Source organism: Chiloscyllium plagiosum, unplaced genomic scaffold, assembly GCF_037043375.1.
Source record: "Chiloscyllium plagiosum isolate Xiang-an unplaced genomic scaffold, Cpla_swu_hap1 HiC_scaffold_34, whole genome shotgun sequence".
NCBI lineage: Eukaryota > Metazoa > Chordata > Chondrichthyes > Orectolobiformes > Hemiscylliidae > Chiloscyllium > Chiloscyllium plagiosum.
Window position 1 is genome coordinate 52,617,321 of NW_028270172.1, and position 22,127 is coordinate 52,639,447.

Below are 22,127 nucleotides of genomic sequence, written 5' to 3' on the forward strand. Positions count from 1 at the left end.
AATAGTTGCTGGGGGCCTGCATGCAGGGCTCTTAGTGTCACCATGAGGGCGCTGGTGGGGGTGGGGCAGCAGTGTTGGAGGAGCCAGGTCAGCCTTTTGGGTTTGTCAGTTCTTCACAATATGTCGCATCTTGACAGACAGATGGCACCACACCCTGCCCGCCTGCCAGAAGGCACAGTGCTGTCACGCAGGATCGTAAAGGAGCCTTCCGTTACCTCCTCCTGGGCCAAGCAAATGAATATCTGCCAATAGAAGGAATAAACATGTTTGAGGGCAGAATCCTTCAGACCGAGCAGGAGCAGTTGGACACTTGACCGGATTTTCCCCCAGAGTGTGGAAATGGACGTGAAGGTGCTCAATGCCAATGAAGGGGGAGAATGTTGGAGATCATAGCCCGTTGGGCTGTGACTAGCCGTGGCCTTACTGCAGGGCTCAGTGGTCATGTAGGAGTGGAGATAGGTCATCATGCCAGGCCTTTCATGAGGAGCTTAATGGTGGACGGTCACAGCTGGGACTGAAGCAGCCGAGCCTAAGGCAGCAGCTACATTGGTGTAGGTGCGGCTTGGACCTGCTGCTGTAGGGCTAGCCATGATATACTGCTGGACTGCCCCAAATGGTCTTCTTCTACACAGGCCTCAGGCAACAATCTTGATCCTGATTATGGCAGGCCCAGGCAATAGCAGCAACAGTCCCATTTATCGCAGGGGCCCAGACAGTAGTGGTGGAGGCAGGCCTAGGCAGCAGTATTAACAGTCCCGATGCAATAGTCCCAGTTATTGTAAGGGCCCAGGCAGCAACAGTGGAGTTAGGCCCAATCCCTATAGGAGCCGAGGCAGCAGCAGCAGTTTCAGCTGGTGTAGGGGCCCAGGCTGCAGCGCTGGAGGCAAGCCCAGGAAGCAGATCCAGGGAGGGTCCAGGCAGCATCAAAGATAGACCCGCTGAACAGCAGTAGCAGCAGATCAAAGGTGAGCCCTAGCAGCAGCAGTAGGTAGGCCCAGGCAGCAGCAAGAGCAGCAGCAATAGTGATCTGTGATTGCTAATGGCCTAGGAAGCAGCAGTGGAGGCAAGTATAGGCAGCAGCAGTGAAGGCAAGCCCAGGCGGCACTGGTAGCAGCAGCAGCAGCAACAATCCCAGGTGTTGGTGGACCTAGTCAACAGCAGTGGAAGGATGCAGGCCCAGGCAGCAATACTCCTAGGTGCTGATGGGGCCCAGGCATCAGCAGGAGTAACAGCAGTAGTGATGGTGGTTGCTAGTGTTGGAAGGGCCCAGGAAACAGCAGTGGAAGCAGGTTTAGGCAGTAGTAGTGAAGGCTGTCCCAGGCAGTAGCAGCATCAAAGGTGGTGCCTAGTCAGCGGTAGTGATAGTGGTTGCTAATGCAGTTGAACACAGACCAAAGAAGCAAAACAAAAAAAAAGGAAGGCAATATCTTCCAGCTTGGAGTCAGTCCTCAACTGAGGAGATTCTAATCTCTTGGTTACACTTTTTTGGCAAAAAAGAAAGTGCAAACACTAAAAGCCATAGTGCAAGTGCTGCGGCTTGCCTCAAAATCACCATTGTCCTTGCCCAAAAAGCAAAAAGAGTAACATGCAGGTTGCAACCAGCCAGTAACACAACAGTTCCCTGGTGAGAATGGAAATACAACAGTAACACTCTAAGCTCAGAAATTAGTCCTCAAATAGGAATAACAGTAAGAAACTGGGTGCATAGATCAGCTAATTCAGAAATCAGTTACCAAAAAAACACAACACCAGTGCACTCATTGTGGCCAGCCAGCTTAAAGTCAACTGAGGAGATCCTAATTTTTTTTATATGCAGCACTAATAACTGATACCAATATTTTCATTTTCAAAATAGTCATACTTATCTCATTCACAACTTAATAAAATAATTTCATGGAGGTCGAAATCCCGTCACCAAATTACCCTTTATTTACAAATGCACAGTACACTGGCTGAATCCAGTCAGCTCTGAGCCAGTCCTCGACTGAAGAGATTCTAAATTTTTTTTTATCTTCAAAGTTATATAAATTGACAATACACATACTACACTAACAGTCAAATAAAAAACTACAAAGGAACGGGGTCTCGGAAACAAACGCCCCAAGTCCCCCTATAACTAACAGGAAAAACAATACATAGAACCAACAAAGTAAACCACATCACAACCCTCCAAATAAAACGAAATAGTGAACAACTAAAAAGCAGTGCATAAAAGGAAAACTTACATGCGTGCACTGCCTGCAAAATTAACTCTCCTGAGACATACACAAAATGCAATACACACATGGAATCACAATTAAATCACAACCTACATGATAAAGTACAGTGCAAACATGATATATACATAAGGGAACAGTGCAAACCGCGAGGGGCAGAGTTCATTCCAAGATAGAGACCACACATGAGGCAGTGTCCACTCACAAAACGGGGGCCACCCCGACATAGAGGCCACTCCCAGAGTTCACCATCCGACCCAGAATCCACTTCGCAAAATGGGAACCTGGCTCTGACAGCAGGGTTCGTTTCTGATGGCAGGGCCTTCTCCTGTCAGCACATACTACTCACGAAGACCTGGCTCCCCATGAGGTCTGGTCCACTCACACTGCCACAATCTAGCCCCCAGACAACGAGTCATCCTACTAAGTGAGGTTGGGCCCATTATGGAGGTTCAGTTGATGCACAGGAATCGAGGCAGGGCAGGTAAGACATTCAGTCCAAACCGCTGACCGTGGAACGAATAATAACTCCCACCACCAAATTGTCTCTTCCACTCCCAATATAATCCAAAATATCAGTACCACTGATTACAAGGAAAAGGAATGAAACCAGCAGTGCTTCTGGCACTAGCCAACCAGCCTAAAGTCAAAAAGGGAATAAAAAACAGCTCGTCAAAAGAAAAAAGGCCCCATCATTCCACTGGCTGTGGCTAGCCAGCTCAAGAGCCAGATCACCAAAAAAAAAGAGAAAATAAATCCCCAGTTCATTGGCTGTGGCCAGTCAGTTCAACAGCCACCAGCCAAGGCATACTGGCAATGACCAGTCAGCTCAAGAGCTATGAACCCAGGCCATACTGGCTGTGGCCAAGCAGTTCAAGAGCCAGTTCCCCACTAAAATAAAGGCAAATAAACCCAACAATATCACTGGCTGTGGCCAGCCAGCTCAAGAGGCAGGAACCCAGAGTACATTGGCTATGGCCAGTCAGCCCAAAGGCCAGCCAATTCAAGAGTTAGGGGTCCAGGAAGCACTGACTGTAGCCACCAGCTCAAGGACCCAAGGTACACTGGCTATGGCTAGCCAGTTTAAGAACCAGCTTCCGACAAACAATAAAAACAAAATCTCCAATACACTGGATATGGCCAGTAGCTCAAGAACCAGCAACCCAAGGTACAGTCACTGAGGCCAACCAGGTCAGAATTAGTCCTCAACTGATGAGATTCTGAATCTCATGGTTGTTTTTTTCTCCAGCTCGGAGTCATTCCTCAACTGAGGAGTTTCTATTTTAATTTTTTTAATTTTATCAAACTGTACAAAACACAAACAGTCAATATTTAGCAATAAGCAGCAGCTTACAAGGAACAACAATTTACAGGGGAAAGGAGCAGCAAGGCCAGACTCCAAACCCCACCATACAGCCAGTTCGCAGGGAAATGAGAACAAACCCCAAATCCCACTTTATCTCACCAAAAAAGGAATAATAGACACAATCATATGCAAATACGAAACAGTCCAATCAAATAAACAATAAAACAGTGCAAAATACACCCTACAATCAGCAAACAATCCATCCCTCCCACCTTCCAGCCACAAGGTTTTTTGTTTTGCTTTATGCCCCTTCTGGTTATTCGTCAGCTCTTACATCTCAAGGGCAGCCTGTCCTGTTCTCACCTCGCACCCCCCCATGACAATGGCAATCAGGACCACCTTCTGGCTTTCCTGGTCGCCCCTCCATGCCACCTCTAGGACAGCCCGTCCCTATACCTTCTTGAGACCACAGCGCTGAGGGTAGCCTACTCGCCTTCCAGCCCTCAGACCACCCCTATGCACCATCTGGCTCTCGGTCTGACCTGAAAAACCTTCCTTGAGGACAACATTTCTCGCACCTCCCTAAGGATCACGGTGCTCAGGGCAGCCTACCCATCTTCTGACTGACAGGGCAACCAGCATTGGGATGACCTACCTGGCCCATCTAGCTTTGTCAAGGGTAGGTATTATCCAATAAATTTAATTGAGTTCTTTGATGAAGTTACAAGCAATGGATGAGGGGACTGCATTGAATGTTACATATTCAGACTTGCAGAATATATAGTGATTCATCGCTGATTCTTTAGTGAATTTGAAATGTTTGGGATTGATGGGTCCTTGGCAGCATGGATTAGAAGTTAGCTAAAACATTGGAAACAGAGGGTAGGTATAGATAGGCATTTCTCAGATTGGATGAAAGTGAGTACTGGGGGATCCAAGATGGCGGCGACCCAGTAAGACTGAGTCTATAGTGCTCCTCCCAAGACTTGGGCACAGTGGGTCACCTACCCCCTACCAAGCTCACCAAATCATTTATAAATCATTTATAATAGTTTAGTAACTCAATTAGTTGTGTAATATTACATTTAAGCAACTTTATCCTAAGTTAAAATGACTAAAGGGAAGGGAGCCCGCAGCTCTCAGCAAGCAGGAACCCCTCCCCCACACTCTCCAGCTGCAGCAGAGGCGTCCACAGCCGCCCCGGGGGACTTACCTACAGTAGCAAGTCTTGCAGAAATGCTTTCCAAGCTTGACTCGAAGATCGATGCCTTTATCGTCGAATCCAGGAATCGTTGGGAGTCGCTCTCGGCCGCGCTGCAGAAGCACGACCGTGAAATTGAAGAAATTCAACGCCGAGTCGGAGGGGCGGAGTTAAAGGCCGCGACCTCGGAGACAACCGCTCAATCGGCCGTGGATCAGGTCCGGACTCTCGAGCAGCGAGTCCGGACCTTGGAAAATCATATTGACGACCTCGATAATCGAGGTCGTCGAAAAAATATTCGTTTGCTGGGCCTTCCCGAGCAGGAAGAGGAAGGCCAGCTTACAGCATTCCTGGAGCAGTGGCTGCCACAACTTTTAAATCTACAAGCTGGATCAGGCCAGGTAAGGGTGGAATGGGCCTACCGGGTAGCAATACGCGGGCCCGGCTCGAATTCAGCGCCCACGCCCGGTCCTGTTCCGGCTGCAGAGCTACAGGGAGAGGCAGATACTCCTAGAAGCCTCTAGAAATCTCGGAAAAGACCCCCAAGCTATGATCTACAAAGGATCCAAGATCATGCTATTTCAGGACTTTTCCCCGGCTCTGGTTCGAAAGAGGAAGGCATTCGACGAGGCGAAGAAGCGTTTAAGGGACTTAAATGTACAGTACTCCTTACGCTACCCAGCGATGTTACGCTTTAACCATGAAGGATCTGTATATAACTTTGGATCACCAGAAAAGGCTAAGGAATTCTTGGACTCTCTTAGATAAACTGTAGGACATAATGGATGTTGGTCTGCCTTCCCCCCCCCCCCCGTTTTGGTTTATATCCCCTCCCTTTTTTTTTCTTACCTTATTGCTTAATATTATTATGGGGGGTGGGGAGAGGGATTTGATTTTCTCCCCCCCCCCCCTTGGAGTTGTTTTCTGTTATTATTTTATGTATATATGAGGGGTGTATGTATATGTGTGTGTGTGTGTATGTATGTGTATATATATATATATATATGTATGTGTATGTATATATATGTATATATAAGCTGGGGGATTTGGTTAATGTTGATGGGGGGAGGTGGTTACCTTATTCGATTTTACCTCTGTCTTTAGGAGCGGGGTTGTTTTTCCCTTCGTTATTTTGTATTATCATATTTAATTATTATTTGTTGAACTGGTAATTTTATAGTTATATGTTTATATATGGTATTAACATTACCAAATATACCCAGGTGTTGGTAGGGGTGGGGGTGGGGAGCTCACTGTTAACTCTAGGTTTGTATTATATTTGAATTTTCCTCATTTTATTGAGGAGTGCCTGGGTCAAGGGTGGGGCATTGGTTGGGAGAGGATATGAGGGATTTTTGGAGAGGAAGTGATGCCCCCTGGGAACAAGGGGGAAAGTCTCCACTTAGATACGTTTTATATTTTTTTTATTTAGAAATAGTTTTTTACTGTATTGTTGTGGGTGTATTAAAGAGGGTTTATTTTTGTAAATTTTACATGTTCTATGCTCGGGATGTTCTGGATAGAGTTCCCCCTCCCGAGGGGTCTCGGATTGGCCCAGAGGATTATGGTTGATCAATCGGTTAAGTGGTGCACCTGGAATGTCAAGGGGAGTAATTCGCCACTTAAAAGGAAGAAAATATTATCAAATCTTAAGAAGGAAAGAGTTGATATAGCTCTCCTACAGGAGACACACCTGTCAGATAAAGAACACTTGAAATTACGACAGGGCGGATTTGATCAGGCCTTTTTTTCTTCTTTTAGCTCAAAAAAGCAGGGGAGTTGTTATTCTGGTTCGGAAGAATTTCCCTTTCAAAATCCTAAAGCAGATAAAAGACGAATCTGGACGATATATCTTGATTAAAGCTCTCATAAATGGAGAGGAATATGGGATTTTAAATTTGTACTGCCCCCCGGCACACCCCTTTAAATTTATAACGGAAGCCTTTTCAAAATTGATGGCTTTTGATGCCCGTCATATAATTATAGGGGGAGACTTTAATTGTATTATGGATCCGGAAATAGACAGGATTCCCAAGAGTACTGCAGGAGTATCTCCCAGATCTAGACAATTGATGGATCTGAACAAAGAATTAGGATTAGTAGATGTATGGAGATGTCTTCATCCACAGGGTAGAGATTTTTCTTTCTACTCTAATCCACATAAATGTCATACCAGAATTGATATGTTTTTTGCCCCCTCAATTTTTTTAAATTCCATATCATCCTGTAAAATAGGTAATATAGCAATTTCTGACCACGCTGCTGTATATATGGAAACTAAGGCGAGGAACAGTGGGACATCCCCTCGGCATTGGCGTATGGACCCCTTCTTAATGAAAGACAAACCGGGTAGATACTTAGCATTTCTTGCAAAGAAAAAAAAGGCCCCTCAGACTATTATGTCTATCAAGGAAAGTACGGGTATTTTGACTCATGATCATAAAAAGATTAATGCGACCTTTAGAAAATTCTATTCTGAGTTATATAAATCACAGGATTGTGAAGATAGGACGAAGAGGATGCAGTCATTTTTTAAAAATTTGACTTTTCCAGACCTAACTCCGGAACAAGTATCGGTCCTAAATGCTCCTCTTACACCCCAAGAAATAGTTGATGCAATTAGGCACCTTCAAAATGGTAAGACGCCGGGCCCAGGTGGCTTTCAAGCTGAATTCTATAAAGAATTTACAGAAATACTGGTTGGTCCACTTATGGACATGTATAACTATGCATATAGTCAGGGCTGTCTCCCGCCTTCGCTGAAAGAGGCAAATATCTCTCTTATCCTTAAAAAAGGAAAGGACCCAGAAGATTGTACATCATACAGACCAATATCCTTGCTAAATGTAGATTTTAAAATCCTCTCTAAAACGTTAGCACTGAGATTAGAAAGGATACTGCCACATATTATAAAGGAGGATCAGATGGGGTTTATTAAGGGCCGTAGATCATCCAATAATGTTAGAAGGGCTCTGAATATGATTCAAGCTTGTCATCAGGGAAAGATACCAGGAGTAGTGGTTTCATTAGACGCGGAAAAGGCATTTGATAGGGTCGAATGGTCATATTTGTTTTACACATTGGAGAGGTTTGGTGTTGGACAGGTGTTTACCAAATGGATCTCAACATTGTATAGTGATCCCAAAGCAGTTGTGGTTACCAAAGGATTAGGCTCGGATAGCTTCAGTGTGGGTAGGGGCTGCCGTCAGGGATGTCCCCTCTCGCCATTGTTATTCACGCTAATAATTGAACCACTAGCAGAAGCTATACGAGCTGATCCTAATATAGTGGCCCCAAGGATTGGTACAGGTAAACATAAAATTACCCTTTATGCAGATGATGTTCTTCTATTCCTCAGTAACCCTTTGATGTCCATACCTCGCTTAATCCAAGTTATTAATACATTTAGTGCATTCTCAGGCTATAAAATTAATTTTTCAAAATCGGAGGCTATGCCAATGGGTGGCCTTGCTGTGATACCCCGCTTAGCGGACGGTTCCCTTTTTCCCTTTCGCTGGTCCCTGGAGGGTTTCTTATATTTAGGCATTTTTATTACTCCAATATTTGGTCAGTTGTATAAGGCTAATTTTGTGTATTTATTGGAAAGGATAAGGCAGGACCTCCAGCGATGGGGAGACCTGCCAATTTCCTGGTTGGGTAGAATAGCATTAATCAAAATGAATATCCTGCCCCGTCTCCTATATCCTATGAGAATGCTTCCGGTGATGCTGCCGAGGACAGCTTTATGTAAATTATACGGCTGGCTGAGTTCCTTTATCTGGAACCATAGGCGGCCCCTCATTAAGCTGAAGAAGCTACAGCTTCCACAGGCAAGGGGTGGATTGGACTTCCCAGATTTTAGGAAATATCAATTAAGTTCCCTATTAAGTTATATAGCTGATTGGGTCTTGTCTGATCCACAATCAATCTGGTTGGACATCGAGGCTTCTCAAGTAAAATACCCACTTATTAACCTTTTATTCTCAGACAAGAGGAAAATCATTACAGATCACTGTAAAAACCCTATAATACTGAATACAGTCAAGGCTTGGAATATAATGCGGCAAAATGGGGGTAATTCACATAAAACATCCCCCTATGCACCGATAGTGGGAGCATGGGGATTCCAACCGGGGTTAACAGATGCCACTTTTAAACTCTGGAGATCCAGGGGTATCTCATGTCTTGGGGATTTATTTAAAGATGGGGTCCTGATGTCTTTGGGACAGCTGCGTCAGAAATTCGGATTACCCAATGGAGACCTCTTTCGATACTTCCAAATTCGAGATTTTATACAGAAGAAGACTACGTTATTAGATAGTCTTTATAAATCCGATAGAGAATGTAGTGTCCTACGACCAGTGGGGGTATCTTCCGTCAGTAATATTTATCATTTGCTACATGATGAAGTATCGGGAGATATGGATAATCTGCTTAAAACATGGGATCAGGATCTGGGACTAGAAATCTCCACAGAAACGTGGAATGATATCTGGGAAAATGCTAGAAGAATTACTATTTGTCACAGAACCCAGGCTATCCAGCTGAAGATACTTCATAGGGCCCATATAGCACCGGTTCGATTGGCAAAATTTAAGGCAGGAGCATCTCCAATGTGTCCTAAATGCAAAATAGAGGTGGGCACTCTTGTACATTGCTTATGGACCTGTCATAAGATCCGTAGATATTGGACTAAAGTAGCAAGTACCCTGACAGAAATTTTAGGAACGGAAATAAAAGTGGACCCCGTATCTCTCCTCTTGGGCTTTTCGAACTTTCCCTCCCTGGACACGTACGGGAAGAGACTATTTTCTATTCTTTCTTTCTGTGCAAGGAAAAATATTTTGATGAACTGGGTGGCGGAGGGCCCCCCTGGACTTTCAAATTGGCACAGACTAATTATGGAATGTATTCCCCTTGACTTCCTTACAAATATGGTGCACAGAAAGACCGAATTATTTTATAAAATATGGCAGCCCTTTTTGAATTACATAAATACAGATATTTCGGCTATCCTAACAAGGGCTTTTATTTAATTGAGACTACAGACCTGGCTGGTCCGCGACCCCTCGGGGGAGGAATCCCGCACGAATACGGGTTTTATCATATCTGATGTTAACACATCCCGAGCATGTAAGAGACTTAAATATACACCCTGGTTAGTTGTAGGTTAGATTAGTAGATAGTTGAGTTTTGTTTGTTTGTTTTTTTTTTCTTTTCGGTTTTTTTTTTTTGTTGTTTTTTTTCTTTTTTTGTCAAATTTTGGCTATTGTATATTTGAGCTAATTGTATATCAATGTTTATATCTGAGAGTTTTGTTTATTTTTGTAAACTTGTAAAAATGTTAAATTTCTAATAAAAATATCTATTTAAGATGAAAAAAAAAAGAAAGTGAGTACTGCAGATGCTGAAGACTAGAGTCGAGAGTGTGGTGCCGGAAAAGCGCAGCAGATCAGGCAACTTCAGAGAAGCAGGAAAATCGACGTTTCGGGCAAAAGCCCTTCATCAGAAAATCAGATTCTCATTTCTCAGATTGGAAATGAGTTGAAAGTGGTAGCCCCCAGTGATCAGTGTTGAGACCCTTGTTTTTTCTGATTTATAAAAACAATTTAGAGATTGTTGTAGAGGGCAAAATGTCTAAATTTTCAAATGATACTAAGTTTGGGAGAATAGTAAATTGTAAGTTTGATGCTGAGCAACTTCAAAAGGACATTGACAGGGTTTGTGAAATGGGCAGATACCTGCCAGGTGAATTTCAGTGCAGAGAAATGTAAGAAAATGCATTTTGGTAGAAGAAACATGGAAAGACAATGCAGGTTAAAAGTACAACTTTGAGGGAGAATTGGAGCACAGGACCCTGGCTTAAAGTGACTAATTCTGTAAAGGTGGTCAGGCAAGGTGATACACCTATTCAGAAGATTAATAGGATCCTTCAGATTATAAATAGTGGCATATGTTATAAAAACAAGGTGGCGATGCTGCACCTACAAATCATTGATTAGATTAGATTACTTTACAGTGTGGAAACAGGCCCTTCGGCCCAACAAGTCCACACCGACCCGCCGAAGCGTAACCCACCCCTACCCCTACCCCTACATTTACCCCTTACCTAACACTACGGACAATTTAGCATGGCCAATTCACCTGACCTGCACATCTTTGGACTGTGGGAGGAAACCGGAGCACCCGGAGGAAACCCACGCAGACACGGGGAGAACGTGCAAACTCCACACAGTCAGTCGCCTGAGGCGGGAATTGAACCCGGGTCTCTGGCGCTGCGAGGCAGCAGTGCTAACCACTGTGCCACCGTGCCGCCCAGACTACATTTGGAGTATTGTGTTTAGTTGTGGGCACCTTATTGAAGGAAGAATGTTAAAGCCTCGGAGGGAAAAATAAGTTGATTCACTAGAGTTATATCAGGAAAGAGGACTTTTAAATACAAGGAGAAAAATAGAGAAATCGGGCTTATCCTCCTTGGAGCAGAGAAGATTAAGAGGTTACCTTTTGAAGTGTGAACAATTGTGAATGGTGGGCAGCACGGTGGCACAGTGGTTAGCACTGCTGCCTCACAGCGCCAGAGACCCGGGTTCAATTCCCGCCTCAGGCGACTCTCTGTGTGGAGTTTGCACATTCTCCCCGTGTCTGCGTGGGTTTCCTCCGGGTGCTCCGGTTTCATAGAACATAGAACATAGAACAATACAGCACAGAACAGGCCCTTCGGCCCACGATGTTGTGCCGAACTTCTAACCTAGATTAAGTACCCATCCATGTACCTATCCAAATGCCGCTTAAAGGTCGCCAATGATTCCGACTCTACCACTCCCACGGGCAGCGCATTCCATGCCCCCACCACTCTCTGGGTAAAGAACCCACCCCTGACATCTCCCCTATACCTTCCACCCTTCACCTTAAATTTATGTCCCCTTGTAACACTCTGTTGTACCCGGGGAAAAAGTTTCTGACTGTCTACTCTATCTATTCCTCTGATCATCTTATAAACCTCTATCAAGTCACCCCTCATCCTTCGCCGTTCCAACGAGAAAAGGCCGAGAACTCTCAACCTATCCTCGTACGACTTCCTCTCCATTCCAGGCAACATCCTGGTAAATCTTCTCTGCACCCTCTCCAAAGCTTCCACATCTTTCCTAAAGTGAGGCGACCAGAACTGCACACAGTACTCCAACTGTGGCCTAACCAAAGTCCTGTACAGCTGCAACATCACTTCACGACTCTTGAATTCAATCCCTCTGCTAATGAACGATAATACTCCATAGGCCTTCTTACAAACTCTATCCACCTGAGTGGCAACCTTCAAAGATCTATGTACATAGACCCCAAGATCCCTCTGTTCCTCCACCTGACTAAGAACCCTACCATTAACCCTGTATTCCGCATTCTTATTTGTTCTTCCAAAATGGACAACCTCACACTTGGCAGGGTTGAACTCCATCTGCCACTCCTCAGCCCAGCTCTGCATCATATCTAAGTCCCTCTGCAGCCGACAACAGCCCTCCTCACTGTCCACAACTCCACCTATCTTCGTATCATCTGCAAATTTACTGACCCACCCTTCGACTCCCTCATCTAAGTCATTAATAAAAATTACAAACAGCAGAGGACCCAGAACTGATCCCTGCGGAACTCCACTTGTAACTGGGCTCCAGGCTGAATATTTACCATCTACCACCACTCTCTGCCTTCGACCGGTTAGCCAGTTTTCTATCCAATTGGCCAAATTTCCCTCTATCCCATGCCTCCTGACTTTCCGCATAAGCCTACCATGGGGAACCTTATCAAATGCCTTACTAAAATCCATGTACACTACATCCACTGCTCTTCCCTCATCCACATGCTTGGTCACCTCCTCGAAGAATTCAATAAGACTTGTAAGGCAAGACCTACCCTTCACAAATCCGTGCTGGCTGTCCCTAATCAAGCAGTGTCTTTCCAGATACTCATAAATCCTATCCCTCAGTACCCTTTCCATTACTTTGCCTACCACAGAAGTAAGACTAACAGGCCTGTAATTCCCGGGGTTATCCCTATTCCCTTTTTTGAACAGGGGCACAACATTCGCTACTCTCCAGTCCCCTGGTACCACCCCCGTTGCCAGTGAAGACGAGAAGATCATTGCCAACGGTACTGCAATTTCCTCTCTTGCTTCCCACATAATCCTAGGATATATCCCGTCAGGCCCGGGGGACTTGTCTATCCTCAAGTTGTTCAAAATGTCCAACACATCTTCCTTCCTAACAGGTATCTCTTCTAGCTTACCAGTCCATTTCACACTCTCCTCTTCTACAATACGGTCCCTCTCGTTCGTAAATACTGAAGAGAAGTACTTGTTCAAGACCTCTCCTATCTCTTCCGACTCAATACACAGTCTCCCACTACTGTCCTTGATCGGACCTACCCTCGTTCTCGTCATTCTCAGGTTTCTCACATACGCATAAAATGCCTTGGGGTTATCCTTGATCCTATCCGCCAACGATTTTTCATGCCCTCTCTTAGCTCTCCTAATCCCTTTCTTCAGGTCCCTTCTGGCTATCCTGTATCCCTCCACTGCTCTGTCTGAATCCTGTTTCCTCAACCTTTCCTCCCACAATCCAAAAATGTGCGGGTTAGGTGAATTGACCATGCTAAATTGTCTGCAGTGTTAGGTGAAGGGGTAAATGTAGGAGTATGGGTCTGGGTGGTATTCGCTTTGGCGTGACGGTGTGGACTTGTTGGGCCGAAGGGCCTTTTCCACACTGTAAGTAATCTAATCTATTGTAATCTAATCTAATTTTGACAGAGTAGTTCCACTAGTTCATATATCAACAAATGGGTGTCAGTAAATTGGATGTGGTACATAGTTTGGAACAACAATTAATCCGGTGAGTTTGGTAAGATTTGGTGAGAAATCCCACTTAGCTTTGCAGCTAGATCCTCCCAACAAATTCAACACAACTTGCAATTAGCCAAAAACTGTAACTTTTAGCCCCACTTGTTAATTAAGTGCGCTTTCCTCATTGCTGATCTCAACATCAACGTTGTGGCTAGCTGTCCTATCTCCTCAGTAAATATAAAAGCAAACTTTTTCTGTAATATTTCTGCCCTCTTTTGAATATTGCCTGCCATATTATCCAATTTGTATTGCAATTATCCTATTCCTATCACAACCTCTAAATGAAGTGACTGTAAGATATTTGACTTTACTGTTTCTTGTTAAGTTAATTTCATTGTTCAGCATTGCTTTTCAAATGTTTAAGCTTCTTTCCCTATTCCTTCATGTTCTCTCTCATTGTGGAGTCCTCTATTATCTGTACTTCATTTTAGTCTCTTAAACCTTTCTCCTAAATCTTCATTTATATGTGGAGTCTCACTAATGTTTAATTTGTTCTTTTCATTCAGCAGAACGTTTTTTCTGTGCTTTGTTTTTATTGTTGTTCCATGCCATTGTTTTTTTGGTTTTTCTCAGTTCTATTTTCAACCCCTCAAAATCAGATTTTCTCCAGGCTGCCTATCTGGTGGCTAGCCTTCCTGCTACTGTGTTCTCGGTTGGCATCCAAATCGACCTTATTCTGCATTCTTTTTCTGATTGTAGCCATAACAACTATTCTGAATTAGACTAATGGCAGGTGGACTGTCTCCTCATCCTGTGGCTTCATTCTAGCCCAACTCACCCAACACATTTCCTTGCATAATATATTGAGATTAAGTACCACTGCCCGCAGCAACCCGAGTTGCATGTCCCTCAGTCATTGCTTTCTGTTTTGTTTGGCAGTGCTGTCTACTTCCCATCCTTGTTTTCATTGCATGTTGACTCTCTGGAAGGCTGTCCAACATTGTGTAAAACAGGAAGAAATTATGCCCAATGAAAAGAGCAACTGGTTAGGTTTAAACTTCTGAGTTGGGGGGAAGGGAAAGTGAAAGCGACAGGGAGTATGGAGTTAAATAGAAAGATAAGCAGGAGGATAGCATGTATGCAGGTGGATTTAACCTTGAGGCAGATGAGGAATGCAACAAAACGGAAGGATAACTTAGGACAGCTTGTGACTTCCAATATCTCTAATGATAAGAATGTTAGCATTAAGGCACTTTACCTGAATGCTCGAAGCGTTCGTAACAAAGTAGATGAACTAACGGCACAGATCATTGTGAATGATTGTGATGTGGTAGGCATCACAGAGACATGGTTGCAGGGGGTTCAGGATCCAAGAATTTACAACTTATCGAAAAGACAGGAAGGTGGGCAGAGGGAGCGGGGTGGCCTTGTTAGTTAAGAACAAAGTTAAATCTATGGCACTGAATGACATAGGGTCAGATGATATGGAGTCTGTGTGGGTGGAATTGAGGAATTACAAAGGCAAAAAAACCATAATGGGAGTTATGTACAGACCTCCTAACAGTGGTCAGGACCAGAGGCGCAACATGTACCAGGAAATAGAAAAGGCATGTCAGAAAGGCAAGGTCATGGTGATCATGGAGGACTGGGTAAATAATGTTGCCAGTGGATCCAAAGAAAGGGAATTCTTGGAAGGCTTACAGAATGGCTTTTTGGAACAGCTTGTCATGGAGCCCACAAGGGAGCAGGCTATTTTGGACCTAGTGCTATGTAATGAACCTGACTTTATAAAAGATCTTAAAGTAAGGGAGCACTTAGGAAGCAGCGATCATAATATGGTAGAGTTCAGTCTGCAGTTTGAAAGAGAGAAGGCAAAATCGGATGTAATGGTGTTACAGTTAAACAAAGGTAATTATGAGGGCATGAGAGAGGAACTGACGAAAATCGACTGGAAGCAGAGCCTAGCAGGGAAGACAGTCCAGCAAAAATGGCAGGAGTTTGTGGGTAAAATTGAGGAGACTGTACAGAGGTTCATCCCCAAGAAAAGAATGATTATCCGGGGAGGAATGAGACAGCCATGGCTGACAAAGGAAGTCAGGAAATGTATCAAAGAAAAAGAGAGATCCTATAAAGTGGCCAAGAGCACTGGGAAATCAGAAGATTGGGAATGCTACAAAAACAAACAGAGGATAACAAAAAGAGAAATAAGGAAGGAGAGGATCAAAAATGAAGGTAGGCTAGCCAGTAATATTAGAAATGATAGTAAAGGTTTCTTTCAATACATAAGAAACAAACGACAGGCAAAAGTAGACATTGGGCCACTTGAAACTGATGCTGGAAGGCTAGTGATTGGAGATAAGGAAATAGCTGGAGAACTTAATAAGTACTTTGCGTCAGTCTTCACAGTGGAAGACATGAGTAATATCCCAACAATTAAAGGGAGTCGGGGGCTGAGTTGAGTATGGTTGCCATTACAAAAGAGATAGCGCTAGAAAAGCTAGAAGGTCTTAAAATTGACAAATCTCCTGGCCCCGATGGGCTACATCCTAGAGTTCTGAGGGAGGTGGCTGAGGAAATAGCGGAGGCGTTGGTTGAGATCTTTCAAAAGTCACTGGAGTCAGGGAAAGTCCCGGATGATTGGAAGACTGCTGTTGTAAACCCATTGTTCAAGAAAGGATCAAGCCAAAAGATGGAAAATTATAGGCCAATTAGCCTAAGCTCGGTTGTCGGTAAAATTCTACAATCCATCGTTAAGGATGAGGTTTCTAAATTCTTGGAAGGGCAGTATTGGATTAGAACAAGTCAACATGGATTTAGTAAGGGGAGGTCGTGCCTGACAAACCTGTTAGAATTCTTTGAAGAGGTGACAAGTAGGTTAGACCAGGAAACCCAGTGGATGTGGTCTATCTAGACTTCCAAAAGACCTTTGATTAGGTGCCACACGGGAGGCTGCTGAGCAAGGTGAGGGCCCATGGTGTTCGAGGTGAGCTACTGGCATGGATTGAGAATTGGCTGACAGAAAACAGAGAGTTGGGATAAGAGGTTCTTTTTTGGAATGGCAGCCGGTGACAAGCGGTGTTCCACAGGGTTCAGTGTTTGGGCCGCAGCTGTTCATGTTATATATTAATGATCTGGATGAAGGAACTGGGGGCATTCTAGCGAAGTTTGTCGATGATACGAAGATAGTTGGACAGGCAGGTAGTACTGAGGAAGTGGGGAGGCTGCAGAAGGATCTAGACAGTTTGGGAGAGTGGTCTAGGAAATGGCTGATGAAATTCAATGTGAGCAAATGCGAGGTCTTGCACTTTGGAAAAAAGAATACAAGCATGGACTACTTTCTAAACGGTGAGAAAATTCATAAAGCCAAAGTACAAAGGGATCTGGGAGTGCTAGTCGAGGATTCTCTAAAGGTAAACATGCAGGTTGAATCCGTGATTAATGTTGTCATTTATCTCAAGAGGGTTGGAATATAAAAGCAGCGATGTGCTACTGAGACTTTATAAAGCTCTGGTTAGGCCCCATTTGGAGTACTGTGTCTAGTTTTGGGCCCCACACCTCAGGAGGGACATACTGGCACTGGAGCGTGTCCAGCAGAGATTCACACAGATGATCCCTGGAATGGTAGGTCTAACATACGAGGAACGGCTGAGGATCCTGGGATTGTACTCATTGGAGTTTAGAAGGTTAAGGGGAGATCTAATAGAAACTTACAAGATAATACATGGCTTGGAAAGGGTGGACGCTACGAACTTGTTTCCATTAGGCGGGGAGACTAGGACCCGTGGGCACAGTCTTAGCATTAGACGGGGTCAATTCAGAACAGAAATGCGGAGACATTTCTTCAGCCAGAGAGTGGTGGGCCTGTGTAATTCATTGCCGCGGAGAGCAGTGGAGGCCGGGACACTAAATATCTTCAAGGCAGAGATTGATAAATTCTTGTTGTCACAAGGAATTAAGGGCTACGGGGAGAATGCGCATAAGTGGAGTTTGGCGGAGTGGACTCGATGGGCCGAATGGCCTTACTTCCACTCCTATGTCTTATGCTCTTATGGTCTTATATGGTATTGTATCATGTTCGGCATGACACATTAGGAAGATGACAACACAGTACTGAGGTGCAAAAGGTGGTCTCAGGAATGGTATGTGGAAAGACTGGGAGAAGCTGTGCTCCTTTAAGCACAGAGATTCAGTGGGGTTTTAACCAGACATGATTTTGATAAAATAAACAAGGACAAACTGCTTCTTCTGCAAGAAAGGCTGATAAACAGAAGATACAGATTTAAGATGATTGGCAATAAAAACTTAGAGGAGATTAGAAGAAGCTTTTGTTACACAAAAAATCTTTGTGATCTGGAATGTAGTGCCTGAAAGGATGCCAAATAAATATGTAATGGCAATATTCAAAAGGCAATTGAGTAAATACTTAAAGAGCGCTGTTTGGTAAGACTGTGGGGAATTGAATGAGCTATTATAGGAATGATGGGATGAATGTCTTCCTCTGTGCTGTATTCTTGATTTATTGTATGCTTATATTACTATACCTTGCTGTTGATTTCAAGTAACATTGTATTCTTATTTGCATTTAGTTGTTCTAATGATCCTGGCATTGTCAGAAGAACGAAAATCCACTGCACAAGAATTGTCTCCCATCTCAAGATCTCAAAATCATCCAATAGACTTCACAACAGTAAACACAGAACTCCTCAAACCTAGTGCTAACTCCAAAGTAATGGATCATATTAACTTGCATAGGATCTCAGATACAGATGGAAATATCTTGAAATATCTTCAGATAGTCCATGACATCAAGCTGAGAGATACCAGCTTAATTGAACCCACACCTACTGTCACTCAGTTACCATTGTCAGTATCACCACTGGAATATGCCAACAATTACCATAGAGCAAAGGAGGTCATAGTTGCCACATATAATCAAAATACTTTGTATTCAGAGCAAACACAATTAAAGGAAAGACAGTCTCGGCTTCATAAAAATGAGTTAGTGGCTCCTGGACACCTTCTTGGTAATGTAATACTGCATTCCTCATTTACTACAAGAATATACCACAGAGATTTTGAAACAATGTCTTCGTCTAGTAATCATCAAACTGAGGTGGTTTCAAGAACTTCTGACATCCATAATATCATGATGTTGAAATCTTCAACTGATGCAGGCACACTAAAAGAGATCAACTACTTGCACATCCTTAAGAATCTCTGGTACACAGAGGAATCAAACATCACAGAAGAAAGGGTTTCACAGAGATCACTTCTTCCTGGCTCGCCACTTAATCTGATCATTGCTTCTGAGTCACAGGTTACTTCTCTTCATGACGTGTCATTTAAGTCGCAGCCACATCTTAATCTGGAATTATATGTTGTAACAACGAATGAATATCCCCCATTTATAGATAGACTTAAAGATTTATTGAAAGTTGGTGATCAAAACCTGTCAGCTATGATTGGATCTCACACTTCAATCTCCATGACATCGTTCAACACGATGGAAAGTGATCTTTTATCTAATTCTGTCATTCTGTCAACTATGTCTACACCTGGGATCTCTTCAATTTTCTCCAAATGTGACACAACCGCAGCAGGAAACTTCCCGAATACAATAATCCATGCAGAAACTAGGGGCCCTGAAATAGCCAGCAACATTTCCCAAGTAACTGAAGTAGAAGAGCCTCAAGAAAAAGCAACTATCTGCCTCAGTAGAATTGACATAGCCTGGATTATTCTAGCTATCAGTGTGCCTGTTTCATCATGCTGTAAGTAAGGATTTAATTTCACAGTTATAATAGTATAGATAGACTAATACTTAGATATTGATACTGCATGTGACAACAATAGTTATTACTGATTCACTACAAAGTTCAATGTCCGGTGCAACTAAAGCCTCAGAAATCTACATAATGAGGAACATCTAGAAAAGTTAATTTATAACATACCTCAGTTTTACAACTGAAACCATTATTTCAGATTTACTCTAAGCATGTTCAGAAAAAAAAGGCTGTGATATCCCTGATTTTGCAAATATTGTGCTGGAATATGTTACCATCATCAATAAGGAAATGCTGAAGATAAATAACTGCTCTGAAATTAAATAAATGCTGCTTTTAATCAAGGCATTACTAGATTGAGAAAGCTAACAGCAATGTGAAGCTACAACTATTGTACAAAATATGGGCAAAAATCCTAAGTTAACACATGACCATTAGAAGATAAATGTCCTTAATTTCAAATACACCACAGGATAGCAAATGATCTGACTTATGTTCTTGATGTATCTAACTACTGGTATGTATCCCTTTATCCGAAATACTCGGGACCAGCTGCTTTGCGGAAATTGGAATTTTGCAGTTTTCAGAATTAATGTAGTGTCCCCTGTAGGGTGCAGGGCAGCAACCCATAATCAAAGATAAATACTGTACTGCAGCAAAAACATATGAATACTGACACTAAGCGGGGTAAATGAAGACTAGAAGTACTACCACACTTTATTTATAGAGTAGTGTACTAAATGAAATACATCGACCACAAATATTCAACAACATTTTATTTCCATTAAAAAATTACCAGAAAAACATTCTGGAAAACTTAAACATGCAAAGCTTATTTATAGAGTAATATATACAAGTTCATGGAATACATCGACTCTAAATATTCAACAACATTTTATTTCCATAAAAAACATTACAAGAAAAATATTCTGGAAAACTTAAACATACAAATGTACAAAAACATTACAAGAAAAACATTCGGTAAAACTCAAATATACACAGCTTCAGCACTATGGCAGGTGGCGGTTTTAAAGGCTTCTTCAAGTGTCATCTGTCTCATTAACATAGGTTTCTGTCTAATCAATCTCTCTTTAATTGAGTAAGTTGCCATAATCTCTTGCTCACTGATAAATGAACATTGTTCAAGGCCAGCAATTAACTGATCACACATTTTCAACATATCGTCAATGGGGACTTTTTCAACTGTGTTCCTGTATTTAAAACCATTAGCAATGTTCCCAATGCTCAAGGAATGCACGACAGGGACATCATTGTTAATGTTCAGCATTTCTTCGATGTCAGCTTCATGTAATTGATTTACACTTTCGTCTGATAAATGTGTGTAAGTAACAAGGCTTGCTATCGTCTTTTTCTCTTCAGTGACATGAAATCCTTCAAACTCTTCATCTGCAGGTTTATTTACCAGAAACATCATTGTAGGCCAGAGTCTGTGCCAAGCATTTGTTAATGTTGCTTAATCAACGTCATTCCAAGCATTAGCAACTGCATAAATGGCATCCTTAAGACTAAACTCTATCAGGAAGTCTTGAATTTCTACCTCTCTGTTGACTGCAGCAAGCATACTGTTTAAAAAATAGTCTTTATACTTACTCTACATGGAGCATAAATTCCTTGGTCACAAGGCTATAATACTGATGTCACATTCGGGGGCAAGTAAATGCCAAAAACATTTTTAGATTAGATTACTTACAGTGTGGAGACAGGCCCTTCGGCCCAACAAGTCCACACCGACCCGCCGAAGCGCAACCCACCCATACCCCTACATTTACCCCTTACCTAACACTACGGGCAATTTAGCATGGCCAATTCACCTGACCTGCACATCTTTGGACTGTGGGAGGAAACCGGAGCACCCGGAGAAAACCCACGCAGACACGGGGAGAACATGCAAACTCCACACAGTCAGTCGCCTGAGGCGGGAATTGAACCCAGGTGTCTGGTGCTGTGAGGCAGCAGTGCTAACCATTGTGCCACCGTGCCGCCAACATTACTTTTCACAAGCTGTTCAATAGGGGGATGTGCAGAACAGTTGTCCAGTAACAACAAAATTTTACACATTTCTTCCAGTCCAACTTGTCTGCAATGAGCTTATGCTGGTATGAAGTGCTTACTGAACCAGTTGGAAAAAATTCCGCTGGTTACCCATGCTTTCTTGTTTGCAAAATAATGCACAAGCAAATTGCGTACACCTTTAAGACATCTCAGATGTTTGCTTTTCTCAATCACTGCCAATTTCACCTTGTGTGTGCCTGCAGCATTGACACACCCAAGATTCAGGGTTCTCCTTCAAGATCCTCCGCTCCACACTCGCAGCAATGCGCCGGCACCTAACCTCTCTACAGTCAGCCCTGCCTCAGCTGAGGGTCACACTCTCTCAGAACTACAAAGGACCCACTCTGTACTACATCCTCAGGAGAATTCATACTCTCAACAAACCATATTTCAACTCCATCTCAAACATCAAAAACTGTAAGTATAACAAACTTTTATCCACCCACCTCCATAACCAGCGCTCCTCAAACATTCCAGTAGATTCCTCTGAAACTGCTCGGATGCCATCAGACATGCGGCTGGTGCAGCTGCCATCCCGCCACTTCCACCCCTCACAATTCCTCATGCACCACACGTGACATCACTTCCGCCCCTCACATCATCGCTGATGTCACACACTCAGTGACTCCCGCCCCTACCACTGCCGTGTTTGCCACCACTTCCGCTCCCACCAATGCCACTCACCTGCATTCTGCTGACACGCCTCCCACAGACCCCACTG

General features: G+C 43.3%; 1 protein-coding gene across 4 annotated transcripts in view; it reads left to right on the plus strand.

Annotated features, from left to right (window-relative positions):
* Positions 1-22,127, plus strand: part of tmem108 (transmembrane protein 108) — a 186,154-nt gene that overhangs the window by 69,868 nt on the left and 94,159 nt on the right. For all 4 annotated transcript variants that reach the window (XM_087978685.1, XM_087978682.1, XM_087978683.1 and 1 more), the window contains one exon: positions 18,137-19,321. In XM_087978685.1, coding sequence (XP_087834811.1) covers positions 18,137-19,321 — 1,185 coding nt within the window. The remainder of the gene's footprint in view (positions 1-18,136; positions 19,322-22,127) is intronic.